The 21,195-nt window shown below is 33.4% G+C and overlaps 5 protein-coding genes across 5 annotated transcripts; 2 read left to right on the top strand and 3 right to left on the bottom strand.

Annotated features, from left to right (window-relative positions):
* Nucleotides 1-1,495: 1,495 nt before the first annotated feature.
* Nucleotides 1,496-5,708, bottom strand: LOC107193490 (beta carbonic anhydrase 1). Its single transcript, XM_015582942.1, has 5 exons — nt 5,610-5,708; nt 4,763-4,847; nt 3,121-3,308; nt 2,292-2,483; nt 1,496-1,705 (listed from the first exon to the last, which is right to left on the bottom strand). Exons 1-5 carry the CDS (start codon nt 5,700-5,702, stop codon nt 1,496-1,498), a joined length of 768 nt encoding a protein of 255 aa, XP_015438428.1. The 5' UTR covers nt 5,703-5,708.
* A 531-nt stretch (nt 5,709-6,239) lies between these two features.
* On the bottom strand, nt 6,240-8,078 carry LOC107193491 (ras-related GTP-binding protein A). The gene is made up of 6 exons (XM_015582944.1): nt 8,005-8,078; nt 7,799-7,898; nt 7,345-7,729; nt 7,060-7,275; nt 6,874-6,989; nt 6,240-6,810 (listed from the first exon to the last, which is right to left on the bottom strand). Exons 1-6 carry the CDS (start codon nt 8,014-8,016, stop codon nt 6,719-6,721), a joined length of 921 nt encoding a protein of 306 aa, XP_015438430.1. The 5' UTR covers nt 8,017-8,078; the 3' UTR covers nt 6,240-6,718.
* A 1,550-nt stretch (nt 8,079-9,628) lies between these two features.
* Nucleotides 9,629-10,151, top strand: LOC107193481 (mitochondrial pyruvate carrier 2-like). The gene is made up of 3 exons (XM_015582932.1): nt 9,629-9,698; nt 9,770-9,911; nt 9,980-10,151. The coding sequence occupies exons 1-3, from the start codon at nt 9,638-9,640 to the stop codon at nt 10,101-10,103; spliced, it is 327 nt and encodes a 108-aa protein (XP_015438418.1). The 5' UTR covers nt 9,629-9,637; the 3' UTR covers nt 10,104-10,151.
* A 7-nt stretch (nt 10,152-10,158) lies between these two features.
* LOC107193480 (peptidylprolyl isomerase domain and WD repeat-containing protein 1) lies at nt 10,159-12,909 on the bottom strand. Its single transcript, XM_015582930.1, has 8 exons — nt 12,736-12,909; nt 12,335-12,437; nt 12,036-12,232; nt 11,760-11,953; nt 11,345-11,682; nt 11,075-11,264; nt 10,413-10,985; nt 10,159-10,324 (listed from the first exon to the last, which is right to left on the bottom strand). The coding sequence occupies exons 1-8, from the start codon at nt 12,830-12,832 to the stop codon at nt 10,181-10,183; spliced, it is 1,836 nt and encodes a 611-aa protein (XP_015438416.1). The 5' UTR covers nt 12,833-12,909; the 3' UTR covers nt 10,159-10,180.
* A 3,610-nt stretch (nt 12,910-16,519) lies between these two features.
* LOC107193456 (small proline-rich protein 2D-like) lies at nt 16,520-18,814 on the top strand. The gene is made up of 3 exons (XM_015582903.1): nt 16,520-16,605; nt 17,162-17,409; nt 18,801-18,814. The coding sequence occupies exons 1-3, from the start codon at nt 16,520-16,522 to the stop codon at nt 18,812-18,814; spliced, it is 348 nt and encodes a 115-aa protein (XP_015438389.1).
* The last annotated feature ends 2,381 nt before the right edge of the window (nt 18,815-21,195 follow it).

Raw genomic sequence — 21,195 nt, 5'->3', positions numbered from 1 at the left:
CAACCTAAGAACTATAGGTATTCAATTTTTACACAATTCTATTATAGTTAAAACAAATCCTTAAAGAGACAAATTATTAACATAATTTTATAATTATATTATTATTTTGATAGATACAGTTATTTTAAAAATTACCATATGAACAATAAGTTACCGAAGGTGAATGATATTAAAATATTTGCTACAGGTGCGAATGCCTGCTGTATGATGCGTCAATATGTTGACTCGAACGTCTGATACCGTACTTATCATCATCCTAATTCTACACCTTGGTTCGTTGTTTTGCTTTCTCTTTCGGGAGTGGCATGCTCTAGTTCACCTGGCCACGAAACCGTCCATCCGTCAGTACGGTACGTCCTCCGCTTCTTATTTCTCTACTTCAATTTTGTGCGATTCACTTGCCAAGTATATCGATTCGTTTCAGAACCTGACTATGAATAAAAAATTCGTAGATATGAGTATACCTATTCAAAGAATACGAAACAAGATATTGGAACATCTAACTGATAACAATTTTTTCCATAATGGGGTGGTAGAATTTTTGCAAAGATAAAAAATACGATATAACATTTACAATCGAGCAATTTTCGTCTAATAAATGTTTATATTCCACAGATTTCTAGGGGTTTACTTTTAGCTAATTAATATAGTCAGCTAATTTAGAAGAGAGGGTTTTCTACGCCTAAAATTATTTATTAATAGATATATAAAATTATATGACCAATATTCTTAGTGCTTTGCAAGATTTTGTACAGTTAGAATACCCACTTTGGGTCAATAAATGTCATTCTTGGTATACAGGTTAGGATATTTTTAGTTCTAAAGTGATTTAAAATGGAAGCTATACTGAAATCAAATACTTGCAGAACATTTCAAAAAATTGAAAAATATAATAAGGAAGGGTACCGTGGAATAAAACACAGTGGCTATCCCAAAAGCAACAAATATATACTTTTTACTATTACTATGAGTGTATACAAGATTATATAAATTGTTAAAAATATACATGCAGATAAACTTTATAAATGGATACAACAATACACAAAATATTATAACATACGTGTCCAAAAATAATGCTTTTCTTATTATTGTATCCCGTAAAAAAAACTAGTTTCCTTTCCTTAATATGAACACATGTTCCATCAATATTCGTATACAAGTAACAATATGCAATAAAATATTTTCTTACACCATTATACATTAATTATAAATATCTCTGACAGTACTTTAGTGCCCTATTTTGTGCAAGCAAGTTTGTAACATGAATACTAATAATAACAAAAACCAAGGGGAAATGAATTCACTAGTTTCAAATTCAGGTACAATTACATGGTCTTTGATCGAACCAGTATATACGAGTATATACCTAACTCGCGGTTATTGAACGTTTAAATATTCTTAAAGGATTCGGCGAATTCAAACTATTCAGTCTTAACCAACAACGGTATGAGATTACTTTGTCTAGAGAAAATGCATCGTTTAAATACAAAACGTTTCAGGAATAATATTTCTTTATTTCGGCGAGCAATGGCGTCTCTGTTAATTCGCTTATCTCGACGAATCTCTTGTTTCCCCTGCTAAAATAGTAAATATCACCGGTGTAGATGTCGAACCAGAGGGCGTGAATGTGCAAATCATGCCTCTCCAGACGTTTCTTCAAAAATCCATAGGACGCTACATTTTGCAATTGTTGTAAAGTATTTACCTGAAATGAAAATATATAAGAATAGTATTTAGAACAAGTTACAATACACGTACAATAGTCCTCGTAGATGAATCTACGTATTTAGATTGATAGATTCCTTAAACAAATCTACTACAAAACTGACATTTTTTATCTTCGTATATTCTTCTTAACAAGAATAACAACTTTAAAAAGAACTATATCGCAAAAGTCTGTTAAAATTTTGATCAATCAGATAAAAAAAAGGAGTTGAGAAATTACACCACCACATTGCTCCTTGTTACTACACCAGTACAGTCGCGGATGTACGGCGTGCTGCATTTACAAGGGGCAACTGCACATAACCCAAAGGTTGAGTGAAAAAGGGAAAAAGCTTGTTGCATTCAGCGCTGATTAAAAGCAGTCTGATTGATTAAAATTCGAGCAATATTTTGTACAAAAAGTGTACACTGGGAAAATATAATTTCTTTTGAAATTTCTATTTTCCTATGGAGTAAAGAATATTAAAGTAAAAAAAGTCATCCCTGCATTTTCACATATTGTTAAATTCTGGAAATTTTTTCTTAGAAATCTCCATTAAAAGGATTATATTTTTAATTCGACTAACTTGAGACAATTTGTCCTCTATAGAGAATTTGTTTTCGGGATCGATGTAGGCTACGAACTTCCGTAACGGTGTCTCAGCTTGAAAAAGTATTGGCTGGTGGAAGCCAGTAATTTCGAGCTGTTGAAACTTCGCTAAACTGCTGCTAGCGTGAGCACACAACCATGCTCTTAACGGTGATATCCTTCTATTCACCTAGAACATAGAATATAAATTTATAGGCCCAAACAGCCTGCACTCTTAGCGTAATTAGAGTTATCAGAAACGGAACGCCTGAATATCTCCTCAAACACTTTAGAACTCAGAATTTTCTTAACCTATACAATGTTTCGAATTTTGTAATTTCAAAGTTTGATTTTTGTTTCTAAAGACTGATCATATGAAGAGTAATATTTGCCAGAAAAAGAACAATTTCAAAATACGTAAGTAATATCAAGTTTTCAGGACAATCCAGTAAGGCTCAGTAAGGTATCGAGAAGAGTTGTTACGAGGAGGCCGCATAAAAATGGGTGGATCTGTAATATTTGCCAGTGAATCTCAAAGTGGCCTAATTGTAAATCACATTTTGACATAACTTTATTTTGAAATATTTCAATTGTGAAATATTGAATACGCATTGAATTTTGTATTGATGACGCAATTATCAACGCCATTACGCGATTCAATTCTCATCTCTCTTCTAGAGATGGTTCCATATTATTGTAACATTCATCGATAGAATACAAAATAAGCCACGTACTCAATTTTTTCGAATCATTGACTCAGAGATCACTTTGAACAGTATTCAAAATGGTACAGTCGCATAGAGGACTAGGTGTGTCCTGTTCCTCACCTTCGACGCAAATTCCTCGTCCCGTAAAGCGTACAGCAAATTCATAGCTTTGCAGTCGCTATGTCCACAAACTATAACATGCTTTATGCTATTTACCACGCAGCCGAGTTCTAAGGCCGCCGGCTCGCACATTGTCAGTTCGTCGACAAAATGCTGAGAGTGAGGAACAACGTTACCAGCATTTCTAACTGAAAAACAATAAAAGTAAACTGCATACTGTTTACCAAAAGATGATGGGTCGCAGAAATTGCGATGACATACGTAAAAGCTTATTTCATAGGGTGTCTCACGTGAGTGTCACGGATTGTTTTCTCGAAAACTGATAGGCCGCGACAGAAGCTCAATCCTCTTTTCAGTCATTTAGTTTTAGAACACCTTAAACACTATTAAACCATTTACTAAACTCGACTATAGACAATCGTGTATACTATGAAAATACATAATATCCTCAATCCGTATAGTGTTATATAGTTATAATAGTCTAATCATAACAACTTTTGAGTTAATGTATGCTTCTTAAAAATGTACCATTTAATAATTTTTTAACATTTATCGATTTTTTAATAGATTTTAGTCAAAAAAATAAATAACAACAATCGAATTTGGAAATAACCTGAAATATAATTAGAATTCTCAAGATCGCCAAGATGCATAATCACATGTTTTTTTATATGTAGTCAGCATTCTAAAGTCAGTAAAAAGTTGACAAATACATATTAACTTCAAGCATATCATTACAAATTATTCAAGTTTAACAACTGCTTTGAATCTTGCAATGCCTGGTTTTCTCAATAATGAATATTCTCGGCTCATATGTATAAATCCTATATGAAAAAGACTTTCGTTCCTACTCCTAAAAGTTTTCCAGAAATCAACTAATAAAACTGTATGTTAGACACCTTGTACACAGAGTGACCGATAAATTCGTTGCAACCATGGAGATGATTTTACATGCAAAAACGAATAAAAAACGTGAAATATTATTTTGTCTTTGAGCGTTTTTCGTTTGAGAAAACCGACTTTCAATATTTGCTTAGTATCGTCTGGTATCGTGTACTCCAGTACTATGTAATTCGTATACATACTTATACGTTAGCAAGTTGGGTTAACAATAATTTAATTTCTGTTAATATTTATAAACATTCATAGTAATATATCACTTATTCTCCATAATGATTTTGCATAAATTAATAGACAAATGATAATAAGATCAAAGTAAAAACGCTACTATCTGTGTTTTGTTTATTACGAGTAGAAAGAAAGTAATAGGGAGACACATTAGTCAATCATTTTCAAAACAATGGATATTGCTGAATTTTCAAATTCAAATTTTCTCGAAAACGAAATGACATACAAAAAATTTTATTCCACATTATCAAATTGTTTCTGAAAGCAAAACCTCCTCTTTCTCGGTTGTACCACTTATTATAGAACACCCTGTATATCCTAGGATATTATATTTGCGTATACTGTAAAATATCGTTATTCGATTAGTAAAATGTATTACAGTTTATTTGGAAAAGTTAAGCATTTAAAACATCGGTACTCATTACGATAGCAATAAACCGCATTGCAATAGAAAAATGGCAGAAAATACAGTCTTCACATTTGACCAAATGATATTTTAGTGAAGTCTCCGTACCAACAAACATGTCCCCAACGTTCGTTTCCGTAAATCTAGTTGGGATCATCCGGGAGTCCATGCAGGTAAAGAATACTGCCTTTGGCTGTGATAAGAGTAACGACACAAGTCAATTACGGCAGTAATTATTAACATTGCACGAGTAATATTATGGATACAGACATTTCATTAAGTTGCATTTTATTAATGTATTACAAACATTCAGATTTTTTGTTACTATAAAATATTTATATCGAAAATAAATTACATGTATACTACATAACCTACACACATATTATTAAAACAAAAAAATATTGAAACAATTAATACTCTACATGTTGTTGCTTTGAATTTGAAGTTCCAATCATAACTGGTTTTGGATGAGCACGTATAACTAAATATTTCACACTTTACTCAAAAAAGAAACTTAAATGTATAAGTATAAATAGTGATGAAAATAATGTACACAGATTTAAATGTTTAACTTTAAATACTTGCATTCAATGAACGTTTCTATCTGTTTTATTAACCACATTAGACTTGGTAAATTAATCTTGATTTCGTTAATCCGTTAATGAAACAATCACTGACATACTTATATCTTTAGATATTTTGTTTCTTATCAATCATTTTGTGGTTGAATGGCGTAATATAAGTTTATAATCAAAAGAAATTTATAGCTTTTCTTAAGAATGGTACAAACATTATATAGTATTTATTTTCGAAAAATTGTTTACATATATAAATAGCATTTCATTATCGTAATTATAAAAAACAATAATTGAAAAATTTGCCTTATAAAGAACAATATCTAGGATGGTTGAAAAGTAATACCAATAAAAATACAAGCAAAACAATTCTTACATACCTCAGGATGATCTCGGACTTTTTCAAATTGTTTCACCATTCCTTCTCTGTGGCATTTTCTATATTTCATGATTCCTTTGATAATTCTATCCATAGTTACGTTTAAAGGCACTCCAACTAGACTTTGTCAACATCAGCTGATGAATACATTTATCCGCCATTGCCAAGCGAATGGCGGAAAATTTAAATTTACTTGAAAAGTAGTCAAACCACGCCAATTTTCTACAATCTTGCCTATAAAGTTACAATCTACTGTAATTTATCTCCTATTTGAGTTTATTCTATCATCAACAAATGAATTTTCACACTTCATTTTATTCATACATTTAAAAAATACAGCTTAAATATACATGTTTAAGCGAAAGTTCATATTATTCTGCTATCTTTCCAAATATCGGTGTAAGTATGGATTTAAATAAATTTATACGAATTAAATGTTTGTTCTCTTATGATGAAGAATTGTCCGATATCGAAATATACGATTCATATTATCACTTACATAATACCAGGCATAAAATCACAATGAATTAGTTTAATTATTACCGTAATTGAGTATGATCCTTGTAATTGGTATATTACTATATTAAGTGAATATAATGTAGGAAAATATACATCTTTCAGACAGGCCAGAATAATTGCTGTACAAAAATGGGACATAACACGGAACCCGGAAAATTGCTCACCCAGGGGACCACGCATGATCTAAGAGCCAAGATAGAGAGCATTTTTGAATAACTGAAGAATATGAAATATTCATATGATACGTTATCAGTAACGTAAAATTGTGTGTTCATGGGTGACTTACTCTTTACATTTACCATTAGTCTACATAATTGCGAGAATCTTCGTGTAAACATCTATATAGGTTCTGTATCAGTTGAGCTATAAATGCTATTAATACAAGTCTCTTTAAAATTGTACCATTACTGATGCTCAGTATTTGCATGTCATAATTTACAGATCACTGACAAATTTATCGAGTGTTAATAAATAAAAAAGCCTTGTACAACTGTCTCTCATCCTGGTGATTTCAATCCAAAGTGACTCTTAGATTCAACAATGATTAACAGCTTGGACCCGGGTGACAACGCGCCTGGGTCGAATTGATTTCTATCTACTCAAGGCTGAACTTTGACTAGCACGTTCCAGTTTTTCAAAATGCTTCCGTGCATTACGAATATTGATTAACGTTGCTGCCGATGCTGTAAGAACATAAACATATTTTATTATTTAGTAGACAAAATGTTTAAGTGATGAATACTTACGGATAGCGGGATCCGACATAATCACCATCACATATGTATTCGATGTAAATACATCGATAAATGCTGCAAAATTTGTATTTCTAACTTCCATACTTTGAAACTGTGCTGCCAATTTGCTAAAAGTATTGTTTTGTGAACACAATGTTAAATTAATGTTCATATAATATGCGTTTCGCTGAAACTTACCTGCAACTTAACTTAAATTGCTTTATTATATTAGAAACTTTTTCAAATCGATGGACATCTCTATGATGTTGCCTCTGACAATAACTTATTACCAAAAATGTTGCTCTTTCAAACAAAAGAACTTCATCAGCATCAATAATGTTTGTAAATTGTTTCAAACTTTGTTCAAGTTCTTTCACATTGGGAATCAACATGTATACAATTGAAGACCATGCCCTAAATGTATCATTCATATGAAATCCTAAAATACTATAAATTACAGAAAGTTCAATTATTAAAACATACCTGTACAATGTTTCATCCCATATACTTGTTCTAAAACAAGTACATTCAAGGGGCAAACTAAGTCTCTTTAAGTCCTCTTCTCTCTCTCTAAATATCAAATCACGCTGATCTTCTTGAACCAGATCCATCTTATGTACTAAACAGAATATTTTTGCTTCTGGGCTATTCTGTAATATTGCTTCTAAACAACTTTGATAATAATGCATGTCTTTATCCAACTCTCTCGATTCAACATCAAAAACATAGATCAGAACTTCTACATTCCTAAATATATTGTCACGCTGTGATGCAAAATAATTTTCCATAAATGCTTCTTGACCGCCACAATCCCAAAGGTTTAGCACCAAATTACCAAGAAATCTAACATGACTATGTTCTACATCGACTGCAACAAGTATGAATGAATAAATATTTAACACATAAAAGAGAAACAAAAAAGTTTACTCCTACTCACTTGTTGCTCCAAGACGGCGAGTATCGCGAGCAATATAATTTGCAAAAATAATACTGCGCATACTGGTTTTCCCAGAGCCACTTTTACCCATTAACAGAACCTAGAAAAACACGTGTAAACATTTATTATACACAAACATAATGTATCTATTGAAAAGAAAACAAAGCAAATTTTATGTAATTAAAAATAGGGAAAACTGGACATACTTTCTTCTTCATCTTGAATTAGTAGTTCTAAATACAAAACGTATATAAAATTTAAGCAAGTAATCCTTCCTTTGTAATAACCGACTGATCAACTTTGCCCTGTCTGCAACAAATCATTGAATAATATATGATAGTCGTACTGTTTTTCTTTCATACTGGCAGTACATAGTACACATACGTCAAATGTCAAATTTCATATCGAAGTCACTCCAAACTGTTCAATGAATCACCACTGTAGGTGTAACTTTACAACATATAATTGTAACACCACAGTCTTAACGTGTAGTAATAGCAATAAGATACACGATTAAGAAATGTTTAACTGTACAAAAAGCATTCGTTAATTTAAACGTGGCTGGCAATTCTTTGGTAATAAACTGTAGTAAACAGTGTGATTTTCGATATTAAAGGTATAAGTACATACCTCCTACTTTTTACTACATATACAATTGTGACTACCAAAAGCTAACTTCAGATGTATTGTCACCGACTCCAGCGCCATTGGGAGATAAGATGGCGAAAAGGAATGTTGATAATTGAATTGTATCTACTGGTATGTACTAGTCAAAATAAATGTCCACTCCACTACAACTTGAGAATCATTACCAAAAATGGGAGTTCCTGCTTAGAGTGTGGCATTCAACGATTTATAATGAAAAATATAGAAGCATTGCGAAAACTACGATCATATACAATTTTTTACAATGATACAAAATTGTTTGTTGCTCTGAATTCATATATGATGCATAAACAATTATTATCAGTTGTAACATTTGTAATTATTATTTCATTTTTTCTACATGATTATAAATGAGATCAAGAAGGCCCGGGTGTTATCTATAACAAACAATAACAAACTAAGGTACTACATAGGCAGCACAGACGAGATTCTCGTCTATGATCGGGCCACAGTATTGCATTGTTACACAACATCGTTTCAGAAATACTCAATGACTAATCTAATACCATTGGAAAAAGTATATAATCGTAATTTGTGAACTTTTTTGGCATTTTTTGTTATGTTAGATCTTAGGTGTACAGTAAAAGAATTGATTTCATCCCCAAGTGACAAGTTTTGCACCGTTCGCCCTCTTGTAAATCGGTCGAATATTGAATGCGCGGGCTTCATTAATATCCGTAATTAAATATTTTTGTATTTTCACAAACATATGCTCGTTAAATTTATTTTCATCTCTTTTTATATATATGTATATTTATTCTTAAAAGTATATAAATATTTATTAACTGAAGAAGAAATGTAATAAAGATTTATTTGTTCCGTTATAACATACTGTCATCAAATTTTTTCGAATTGTACAATATTACCGTCTACTTACTCCTGTTAGAATATTTAGAAAATTATGATTCCAGAATTTTCTTTTAATTAATTTGTAATATTTCATTATTACTTATCATCAGTAACATTCGTCATTAATTTTATTTCATTGACACTTTCGCTTTATTATTGGAGTAATGAATGTACATACGTAATTCTGTAAAACTTTTTGTTATTCTGAATGTCATTCTTTCTGTTAACCTTCATTTATTACATAATATTAAAATAATTTTGAGAAACAGTAATTTTGGTTTTGCCATGTGTACACCACAAAAAGGAAAGGCTTATCACAGACTTATGTTAAAAATAGCTTCCGTTTTACCGAAAAAATTGCGACCTCTTTTTTTACATCCTGCAGGTTGGAAAACAATTTTGATAAACAGTTTGTAAAAGCTTTATTTATTCTCAGCAATATATTTATCAATATAGGCCCGACAACTGTATTTTTCTGGGCTCCAACTTTTAAATGGGGCTTAGTAATAGCCGGAATAGGAGATATTCATCGACCGCCGAGCACAATTTCGTTAAGTCAAACAGCAAGTCTTATGATAACTGGTGCTATATGGTCCAGGTATTATACGAAAGAAAAACATTATACATAATAATTTTTCACTAATAAATATATTGATTAATCGACAGATATTCACTGATAATTTCACCAAAGAACTATAACTTATTCAGTGTAAATGCCTTTACAAGTTTAACAGGAGCATATAATTTTGTGCGGGGTTTGTTATACTACAAAGAGCAAGAGTCAAAATAATACTTAAAATGATGGTGATCAAATTTCAGAAAGAGGGAGATTTACAAAAATATTATATACATATTTATTTTAATACATTATTTTACACTGACACTGACTATTCGAATGTCATCATAAGGTTTATCAGTTTTTGGATTCGTTTTCACTTGACTGATATTTTGTACAACCTCCATTCCTTTTATTATCCTGCCAAATACTGTATGCTTATTGTCTAACCAAGGCTGAAAAAATTAATAAAACAACTTTAAACAATGCCGACTTGTTATTAGATGAATAAAGGTTTAAATGTGTACAATGTTGTTAACTTACAGTCGGTGTTAAAGTGATAAAGAACTGGCTGCCGTTCGTGTTTGGCCCCGCATTTGCCATGCTCAAAGTATATGGTCTGTCATGTTTTAAATGGGGTCTAAATTCATCTTCGAATTCACCATCCCATATACTTTCTCCGCCAGTACCAGTACCGGTAGGATCACCGGTTTGAATCATAAATCCTTTAATTACTCTATGGAATATATGTCCATTGTAATAGCCATTTTTTGCATGGACACAGAAATTCTCTACTGTCTTTGGAACATCCTTGCCGAACAAATTCATATGAATGTCTCCAAGCGTTGTGTGAATAATAGCGGTGTCGAATATCTTTTGCATATTGGTCGCTTCTGTAGAAGAAATAATGTCTTCTTTGGATGGTCTTTCGTTGAAAACATCTCTATCGCATTCTTGACTTTTCGTATCTTCTGGCTCTCGTCTTGAGAACATATAGAATCTATTTTTTTTATGAGCTGTGCAGAAAAGTGTGGGATCAGGACGGTTCATTTCCAACGTTGGATTTTCTGAAGCTTCCATTTCTACGGTTACAGCAACTGATTTCCTTGCTTTCCCCTTTATTTTTTTAAGCACATATAGACGTTAATACAATTTCAATCATAATGGTTTATAAATATTGTACAAATTTTGATTTATATAAGTACCTGAAACAGGGCTAATTGCATCGGACGAATGTTTTCAGGTTTTCCCATAATTCTAACACAACGATTTGTATATAAATTTACAATTTTTACACCTAACATTGTGCTATACAAAATCATGTATCCAGATTCGTCAAATACTATATTACCCAAGTTTGTTTCTGTTTTATCCAATTCCCTTTCAACTGCCATTCTGAACATTATATAAGAACATAAGGAATTCATGTTTCAATTTTTCTTTATGTTAAGTTAACTTTGCAACAAATACTATACCTTCGACCAAATTCCATGTTTGGTAACTGTTGTGTCATCTGTTGCAACTCTGAAAATCTTTGTAACGTTTCATCAAACACCCTATACAGTTTTCCAGTACGAAAATTAAAGACTCTGACTTTTCTATCCCCACTGAGAGAAGCAAACTTTTTGCCATCTGGTGATACTGCTAAGCCACATGGATAGGTCTTATTTTTTGCGAATTCAAACAGATCTGTGTCCAGCTTTGATTCAAATGTAACGCATTTAGGAAATCTGTATTCCACTTTAGGTCCTGTCCAATACTCCAAAATGCCTGCTTTATCCACTGAAATACATGTTTCATATACAGGATTGTACTGTAAACAATTAAAACGTGTAAAAAAATGATTGCATGAAGTTCATAAAATACAATGTTTATGTTTAGTTTTCTTACTTTCATAGCAACAACAGGTTTAGTATGTAGTTTTTCAAAGACATGTAGTGGTGTTCCAGTCCCTTGTCCATCGTAAATAAAAATTTGATTTGAATCTTGCACAGAAATTGCTACAGCAGATATTGCATCCCCTGGTGAATATATCCATTCACAGCAGAGAGGTATAAAATCCAGTTTGATCATATTAATCATATCTTAAACAAAGTTTCAATTTATTAGATAATTGAATAGTGTATCATAAAGTCATAGAACATGTTCATACTGAATAGTACTTACCAAAATTAATAACATCAAAAATCTTGATTGTTTTATCTAAACTAACTGTACACGCATGAACACCATTACAGCTAGCTGCCATTGAGTGTATAGCCATTAAATGTGCACGAAAATGTTTCACAAATTCGATGAGCTCTTCTTGTTTCTTCCAAAATTTAACATGTCCGTCGCAACTTGCCGTTATCACAAAATTTGATCTGTGCAAATGTGTACAGATAAATATGACTGTTTCCAAATGTTCTATAAAAAATATTTTATATGTTCTAATATAAAAATACATAGCCATGATTCATACTAACTTCGTCACCAAGATGTGAGTAATTACATCTCTATGCATATATGACTTCTCATAACATTCACAATATGGTAAGTTGTCTATATAAACCTGCTCATATTCCAGAACTGCAAAATTATATAAAACAACATCTTGTTTATAAATAAACTCTTTTTTATATATAAACTTTAATAAAGTACGTATGGTTAAATGTACAGCCGAGTTACTCAAAATGACATAGTATAACCATGCATGCAACTTTCACACAGGAACTAATTTCATAACTATAAAAGAAAATAATAACAAAATTTTATATTAGATATAATTTTGAAGACGTTATAATCAAAAAATGATATTCGACTTTCGTATCTTAAGTTATAGAAAGTACTTTAATTTTCTTAACAAGTGTAGGTTATATGCGAGAACCTTTTAGTTTTTTTTGAGGCGCTGCTTCTGAAGGTAATGGTCCAACCCAATCGTCCTCATTATCACTTTCAGTATGTTCTCTCTTGGAACTTGACATTATTATATAAGCAAAAAAGGTAAAATTTAATGTAAACAATGAAGGACTTGTTTAAAATCTAAACATTGACTACAACTGACTACAACGCCACTCGACTAACTCGTAAGTTACGTAGACTGAACACGTGATACGACCACCGACGAGGTATAGGATAGACCTATCATCTGCTACCATCTTATGGGACTTCGTGTCTCATGTTCTGAAATACCGATAGTGTAAAAAGTCAGGGATTTTCTGCTGCCCTCTACGTTATGAGAACGGTGAATTTGTGAACTACGTTAAATCCATTCGAGCTCAACTAGTCTAACTTCTACAGTGTTGTCGAGTCTAAAATACAATGTTGTCAGATCATGAGTGTTCGGTACGTCGGAAAATCATCAAAGGGACCATGGTCGTGAACGGATTCCCTTTCGTCCGTTCACTGTAAAGTAGACGTATTAGAAAGGAGTCTTGGGTTGTAGTCCCGACGGACCTATTGGTTTTTTTTCGCGTACAAAAAAGTTATTGCGCTTAATAGTGTTTTTATGAATATGTATATATATTATTATGTACATTTGAGTAAATTATTTTATTATTCCATTGTTATTACAACAGTTTAACAGTGACAACGAACGCATGTATATTTTCAAATATCGGACTAACAGTATATTTTTATTCTATATTATTACATATAAGTGAGTAATACGTATCAAAAACGTAATCGAAACACAGCTTTTTATTACATTACAAACATCGCATAAAAGATATTTCGTTATATAGACATTTGTAATAATTATGGATGTTGCGGGGAAATCTATTGACATTATGGAACATGTAACGAAATATCACTGTAACACTTAAAAAAGTTTTAAAGTTCCATTTATATCATTGTCCTGTGAAAATGTTCATACTTCCAGCAACATTCATATTCCAATCAAAGAATTTACAGAATAAGGAAAAGGAATCTAAAGTAATTTTCAGTAGTTCCATACATCTTTATCTCGAATACTTTTCTAAAACATTCAAAGTACTAGACATTTTTACACTTTGAATCTCATATCGATTTCTAAAATAATCCTAGTTCGATATAATATAGAACGTGGTTTTATGAGATAGATTCGAAGTTCGCAGCCATTAGCTCGATATTGTCATCAGTTTACAGTACTTTACCGATGATAATACCGATTGCCCAGGCCTCACCACGAGGAGGTTGCTGCGAGTGGAGGCCCAAGGCAGGTAGATGGAATCACAAGTTCTACATCTTCCCACCTTTCACAATAAACCTTATAAATAACTTAAATCTTAACTATGTAATACTATCGGTACTAAAATCCCTCGGCGGATGACTTCTTTCTTGAGCCTAAACCTATAAAAAACTAAGTTCCCTCGTCGGTTGTCTTCGTTCTTCAGCTTAGAACTAATATTATCTTAATATTCTAATTAATACGAATTAATGCTATTAATACAAAATAACTTAAACTAAACGCAACGTAGTCGCTAATACTCAAACGAAAGAGATAGACGGAATGGAAAAAGTTCCATCGATCATTTCGTTTACGCACCTAATATTCTATATACCAAGCAGTTATTAAGTCTACGATGAACTACGCGTTAAACTACAGTATGAACAAGTATCGCGATGAAAGTGTTGTCGCCAGAACCTGGTTTAAGAAAATAGGAAAGACGGGCGACACCTCGCTAACCCGGATCCATCTTTTACTGTCATGGAGCTTTGGGCTGGTCACCTGCGTACCAGACCCGAACCAAAAGAGTACACAAGCATGGTAGTGCAAGCGAGATTCTCTGTTTAAGGAGCAGCCTCCCGACTACTCCGTACCCTTGCACGCACGAGTCTTTCTCCAAATCCTACTTACCAGGCAAAGACTAAACACGTCCGATATCTGGCTTCTCAATAGAAACCAGAGGGATCGGCAAACAGTCTTAGTGTACAGACCCACTGCCCGTACCATAGGTACAGACCCACTGCCCGTACCCCAAGTCTGTGTAGAGAATCAACGAGCAAAATGAATTAATAATAACTTGGTATGCACAATGGATGGTCACAATTTAAGTCTATTAATAGATAGACTAAAATTAATAATAAACGATGTGATGATGAATATGAATATAACAATGAATATCGAATTATGATTTAAGTTTAACTTACAGTAACTTAACGCAGTGGTAGACGCACGCTTTGAAGATGTAGACGTTGATCGATGTCTTCTTTCGATGGAATAACTGTTTGGAAAAATATTTTTCATTATACAATACACATAAAATACATAATATGCACAGTAAATAAATCACAGTAAATGAATCACAGTACATAAGAAAATAAATGTCAAAGTCAATGGTTCTCGGACATCTGTTACATACAAAGGATTAGTAACAAGAGAAGGGACACAATATGCACAATAAATAAATTAATAATATGCACAGTAAATAAGTCACAGTATAGAAAACACAGTAAATGAATCACAGTACATAAGAAGATAAATATCGAAGCCAATGGTTCTCGAACATCTGTAACATACAAGGGATTAGTAATAAGAGAGGGGACACAACAATATGCACAGTAAATAGATTGATGGTTGTCGAATGCCTGCAACAAACAATGGGTTAGTAACAAGAGAAAGGACGAGTATGAGACGCACGCCCACCCTCCGCGGCGGCTCACGAGAAAGTGAGGAAGCTAACGCCGTTAGCTTCCTCACTAACGCCGTTATGTATTGGGCGTACGCAGGTTTGTTCGTGTTGAATTGTTTTTGCCGACTTGAACGACCTTCCTCCTTGAACGACCCAAACACCGGATGGTACGGCCTGGTACGGCGTACACGGCTAGGTGAATAAACTGTGTGACGCACGTCACTAGCGCGTTGGACCGAAGGAGAGCACCGATACCGCGGCTCGCTCTATCGCTCTCGCTCGCACGCCGTGACGTCACCCGATTCCCGGAATCCCACGGCTACGAGATGGCTCATTACGGTAAGGCATTTCCGCAAGGGAAATTGTAAGCCGCCGGCCAAAAGGTAGATTTAATAAATTATTTATGAATCTACATCTATTCTGAATTTACCTGTTACAAATATACAAATGTAAATCAAGATATAAAAACGAATAAAACAAGAACATGTAAAAAGTAACATTAGTAAAATGTCCACTAACGATGCATTTAGAATAAATTGTCTTGTAGTTAAGTGAAAAATATATACTTTTCCGTTTCATGTTTCATGACTATCATGTTTATCCCTTAACCTTAAACTGAAGCATCGGATATTTTTATTCCCGTCAAATCATACAGATACACGTAATATGAATGGAATATATAACACTTCATTTGTGCTAATAATACTCAGAATTCATGCTTTATCGGTAACGTCGGGTATTGACACTAAAATGGTAACAGGGCTACGTAGCTGTACGTAGCCCTATGAACGTGGGACAGAAAAAAGCATTGGATGATAGGTCTATTCTATACCTAGTCGGTGATACGGCCATGTTTTTCATGATGTTTGCGATTCGAAAATGTTTCACTCTTACAAATTTCACACTGTCCATCATGTCTTTTTTATGATTTGAATAAATAAAACATTGAAAATTCTTTGTGAAATGGCGTACATACTTTTAAATAATTAACAAACAAATTCTAGTGAATGCTCCACATATTAAGACGTAATATAATATTCAAAAACTTCAAAATTCAACATGAATTGCGGCGCCAGCAGGGGAGCAAAACCATGCTGGAATGATATGGAAGAACTGAAATATTTAATTTGTGCTATCGAGTGTTGGTATGGTCAATTTTTCCATAACTCTTATTGTATATATTTTACATAATAATAACTAGATTGTGGATTCTACACATTTACATTTCCTGTCATAAATACCAGTACATGTATACGAAATAAATACTTCTTCGATTCTAGTATTTTTTAAACGGACGACAAAAATGAGAATTTATTTACATTTACATATTTAATTATATTTTCGTCTACATTTTCTTACAAAAGTGTATCAATTTTATGCAAACTTCAACATGTAGACATTAATTTGGTAAAAGTCGAGAAATAAAACGAAAATTTGATTAAATTATCATTAAAGATTTTATTTTGTTTTAGGCAGTTGTATATTTTACTCATACTATTTTCTCTTTTTCTATCTCACACTTGCAGTTGCATTTTATTTTGCATTTTACTTTCGTATAAAAGTTCGTTGTTCTCTACAATTTCTCGTTACTAATTGTAAGTAACGCGATTATAGAGGAAATACTGTGTTTAAATAGTACAGAAATACATTGTATTAAAATAATTTTTATAGACAACTGTATATAAATAATATTTTTTCTAGTCAATGCCCGAAAATACCGCCACCACCGGTATGTACGATTCTATTGCCACCGAGAATTGAGGAATTACCAGCTTATATACCCCCTCCAGCCCCTTGTTGTCCACCACCTCCATGTTGTGTGCCTCCTATGGCACCTGGTCCTTGTTGTGTCGGTCCTTTACCTGCACCACCACCTCCAAGATGTCCTCCACCACCACCTCCACCAAAGCCCTGCTGTCCACCGTGTTCTCCACTACCCTGTTATCCAAGTAAGTCTATCTAGAGCAGCGCTGTTCAGCCCAGCATTGCCAGAGAATGTTCGACCGCGTAAGGGCCAGTTGATGTCACATGGAGCTACACATATACATATACTAATACCACAGACGAGATATAAGAATAGACCTAACATCTTATGGGACTTGCAGTCCCACGAAAATCACGCTGGTTCGAACGCACGGACATAGGAACTACGTTCGACACCTTAATGACGCACAGCACACACATACACACCCGTGACTGCATATAGCGGTACATACATCATTATTGCCCAGGTTTCGCTAGCAAGGAAATATGGAATACTGAAATGGTACGGGGGCTTGTGACGCCCCCGAAGCAAGGGACAAAGATTACAGTACATGTTAGGTCTATTCTTATATCTCGTCTGTGCTAATACCACTTGTGCACACCATGCTAGTACTACAAACGAAAGAAAGCGTGACGTCGCGTTCCCAACACAAATATACTACCTCTACTACTACCTACTACGTCTCTTTGTCCCTGTACCACAGTTTATCCCATAAGCATATATGTATACAGTAAAGTCGCTTTAACTACGCGAAGGGTCTCCACGTTAACTTTCCACATATCGTCTTACCACTGGGTGGATCCCTTTCAAGCAAGGCAACTTCTCAGTTAGCCAAACCTGCAAAGCCGAGTTTTTTCCAATGCCTGTTATAAGGTTATGGCTAAACGTTTGATGAAGGTTTCCTTGTAACGATTTGCGTGCATATTGGTAGCAATATAGGTAGTAAATTGGCTCGCGTATACTCTGTTCTGTTTTTGCCCCCCATTCGATACAGGTTATGTTGCAAGACTTACTGCCAATTTGCTGTACCATTTTGTCAGCAGGCGTTGCTTGCAAAACCCAAGCCAAATGCGGAAACAGATGGCTGCCTTTTTTTAAACAACTTTTGTCATTATTTGCTGGCAATTTACTCGAAACTTGTACACAACTGGTTATCAGGGTTATTCCGCCGGCGGCAAAAAAGATTACACGCCAATGTGTCGGTAAGACTAATGCAACTTTCGGCTGCCTGGACTCTTAGCTTTTCTTTCTTCCTCATTTGCTGTACTTTTCTATGACGCCGCATTACATTGTATTTACAAAGCTGCCGATGTTGGGCTCGAAATTTAGAAGGGGTTGAGATGGTAATCGTCCACGCTTACTGCGCGCATGCAGTCCCGAGGTTTGCGCAGTTAAGGCGACTTTACTGTAATATGTATTATTGTGATGTTTGAATCACGTAACTCTCTTTCAGCTATTTTTCATAACTTCAGCAATAATTATTGTGATGTTCATAATTGGTAGGACATGCTGTATAATAATTTTAACGCAAGGGTTGTAAGTTATAAATAATCTATATAATTTGATGTTTTATAGATCCGTATTGTTAGATGCTTTTAATGCCAGGGATACATCGAAGATCATTATAAATATTGTAAGTTGCATGTGATTGTTTAAAAAGAAATTTGATAGTAATATTTAATTAACTAATCATACAGTTGACTAATTATTATTAGTATTAACATTCGATTTAGATCTGTCCCTCTGGTTACGTGTGTATACAGTACTAAATTGGAATAATATGTGCTCACCAGATGCAGTTGTTTTTAATTTTTGATACTCGTTACATTAATAAAATGTTTGATACGTATTAAAAATAGTAAAAGTATAATTATTGTCATTTTTGAGTTATATATAATATTGTACTTACTACATTACAATAATATATTATGCTATTCAGCATGAATATTGTTCAATTCACATGTTTTTAATAAATATATTTAATTTGGTATCTACTGTTTTGAATAGTTTGTGTTACTGATTTTTCATTGTTGCATAGCAAAATGATTAAAAATGGCGTGGAAATAAAAAAAATAATACAAAGGGTTTTGCAATACAGTTTCTACGTAAATTTTACTGTCCCTGAGATTTAGAAACGCGCTTCAGAATTCGAAAATTAAGTTCTTATATTTCAAAAACGAAATGTAAATATAAATATTAATGTGACCCTTGATTCAAAATTTCTTTTTACGAAATTCTGTGCACATTGAATGTTCACGGGGTGGGCCGAATAAAAGACGATCAATTTATTTTACACAAGTAGTTTATTCGGATTTGATACGGTCCCTTGAGTCGAAGCTTAAAATAACACTTACGCCTTAATGCATCCATCTTTTAATCGCTTAGAACCAAATCTACCTCGGACAAACTTGATCGATTTTTTCATACAATTCAAAGAGTCGAATGTCTAATATTTTATAATTAAAGCTTGATGCTCTTCGTGGAAAAGAACAATAAGATGGTCGAGTTATCCGAAAGGCCGGTGAAACGATACTTATAAATAATCTGCGATTAATTACCAACAAACACACCGATTATGTTCCGTTGTATGTCTTTTTCAAAATAGAAATTTCACTTTCATTTCATCTTTTTTCGTAAACACTAAGAGAAGGCTCGAAAAAATACAAGTTCATTGGTAATTAATCGCCTACATTTTCCTCGCAGATATTCTTTGTTCTTAGCGTCTATTAAATTGTATAGGTCCATATAAACTGCACGTTCTGTATGATAGATAAATAGACTACGAGTAAAATTACAGAATTCGGAGAAGTTGTGTTATGATATTATAAATTCAATAAATCCTCGTGCCGTAAAGATGCTACGCGCCTATAGCATCTTTCAACCTGTAAAATACGCTAAAATAAAGACTTCTTTTGTTAAGATATTAAAATTTCTTCATCTGCAGTTCGGTTATGATAAATCGAAATAACACAAATGTTGGTAAGATGTCATTTATTTTATGAAATCATGAGAGTGACCACTATGTACAGAGTGTCCTCAAATTAAACAGATAGCGTTAATACAGGCTCTTCTCGATTATCGTCCCGAACTCGGGTCCGCGCCGGGATAATAATCTTATAGGGAGAAATGGTTCAGACTCTCGTCAATTCGTTTTTATCCGAAGCCTCGGCAATAAAAGCGGAGAAATAACAAAAGTATGCGCTTGACGGGTTCCACCCCCCCCCCCCCAAATTATGCACCAATAATGGTGTCGAAGAAGCCAGACGTTACCGAGAGGAGTCTGTATATTCTAATGCGTATAAAATGTCCATAAAATATACTATTGTAAATAAATATTCAAGGTTTTTTCAGTCGAAATAAAGTTTTTTTGTCACAATCTCTTAATTTCACGAAGACTGTCATTTTCTTCCTTCGTTATAATTTACTGACTGTTTCTTTGTATCTTTTATATAGTTTTGAATACAATAATAAAATACAGTGACACGTTTTATCGTTTAATTCGAGGCCCTGTACATTAATCGTACACAGAAATTCAAAGTCACAAATCAGATTGGAAATGCATTGAAATCAATTTTCATTTAACGAATGACGAAAAGACAAAGTGTCGCGATTATGTAACCTGGATTCATGTTAACTGGAATTCAATGCGGGGAGGAAAATGTTTCCAACTGAGAAGCTCGAGAGCCAAGTCGTCTACAAATAATCAAGATTACATTCGAGCGAGGCGAGAGCTCACGGAAATTTTATTCACGAACCTTTCCCTCCGTGTTTTCTTCTACCTTCGCCTTCAACAATCGCAGAATATATCTAAATCGTTTTATCAGGGCGAACAAACGGAAAATCTTTAAAATTATCAAACATATAATTTACTTATCTACTACATATGTGGTTCCTTCAGAAGGGTTTCAAACCTCTATATACTCTAAAAACAAACAACATTTAATTGAAATATTTCTTTCGCGTCAAGTAA

Source organism: Dufourea novaeangliae, unplaced genomic scaffold (genome assembly GCF_001272555.1).
Source record: "Dufourea novaeangliae isolate 0120121106 unplaced genomic scaffold, ASM127255v1 scaffold6, whole genome shotgun sequence".
In the NCBI taxonomy this organism is placed as follows: domain Eukaryota; kingdom Metazoa; phylum Arthropoda; class Insecta; order Hymenoptera; family Halictidae; genus Dufourea; species Dufourea novaeangliae.
This window is presented reverse-complemented; position numbering and strand designations above follow the sequence as displayed.

Excerpts from the sequence above, each read along its gene's own strand:
- LOC107193480 (XM_015582930.1), bottom strand. The coding sequence starts at position 12,832 with ATGTCAAGTTCCAAGAGAGAACATACTGAAAGTGATAATGAGGACGAT. Across the intron at positions 12,233-12,334 it reads ACTCACATCTTGGTGACGAA|ATCAAATTTTGTGATAACGG; the intron begins GTTAGTATGAAT and ends ACATTTGCACAG. Across the intron at positions 11,954-12,035 it reads TTTTGATGTTATTAATTTTG|ATATGATTAATATGATCAAA; the intron begins GTAAGTACTATT and ends ACTTTGTTTAAG.
- LOC107193491 (XM_015582944.1), bottom strand. Across the intron at positions 7,730-7,798 it reads TCGCCGTCTTGGAGCAACAA|TCGATGTAGAACATAGTCAT; the intron begins GTGAGTAGGAGT and ends TACTTGTTGCAG. Across the intron at positions 6,990-7,059 it reads CAATTTAAGTTAAGTTGCAG|CAAATTGGCAGCACAGTTTC; the intron begins GTAAGTTTCAGC and ends CAATACTTTTAG.
- LOC107193490 (XM_015582942.1), bottom strand. The coding sequence starts at position 5,702 with ATGGATAGAATTATCAAAGGAATCATGAAATATAGAAAATGCCACAGA. Across the intron at positions 2,484-3,120 it reads ACGAGGAATTTGCGTCGAAG|GTGAATAGAAGGATATCACC; the intron begins GTGAGGAACAGG and ends TCTATGTTCTAG. Across the intron at positions 1,706-2,291 it reads TAGAGGACAAATTGTCTCAA|GTAAATACTTTACAACAATT; the intron begins GTTAGTCGAATT and ends TTTTCATTTCAG.
- LOC107193481 (XM_015582932.1), top strand. The coding sequence starts at position 9,638 with ATGTTAAAAATAGCTTCCGTTTTACCGAAAAAATTGCGACCTCTTTTT. Across the intron at positions 9,699-9,769 it reads TCTTTTTTTACATCCTGCAG|GCCCGACAACTGTATTTTTC; the intron begins GTTGGAAAACAA and ends TTATCAATATAG. Across the intron at positions 9,912-9,979 it reads ACTGGTGCTATATGGTCCAG|ATATTCACTGATAATTTCAC; the intron begins GTATTATACGAA and ends ATTAATCGACAG.
- LOC107193456 (XM_015582903.1), top strand. The coding sequence starts at position 16,520 with ATGAATTGCGGCGCCAGCAGGGGAGCAAAACCATGCTGGAATGATATG. Across the intron at positions 16,606-17,161 it reads ATTTGTGCTATCGAGTGTTG|TCAATGCCCGAAAATACCGC; the intron begins GTATGGTCAATT and ends TATTTTTTCTAG.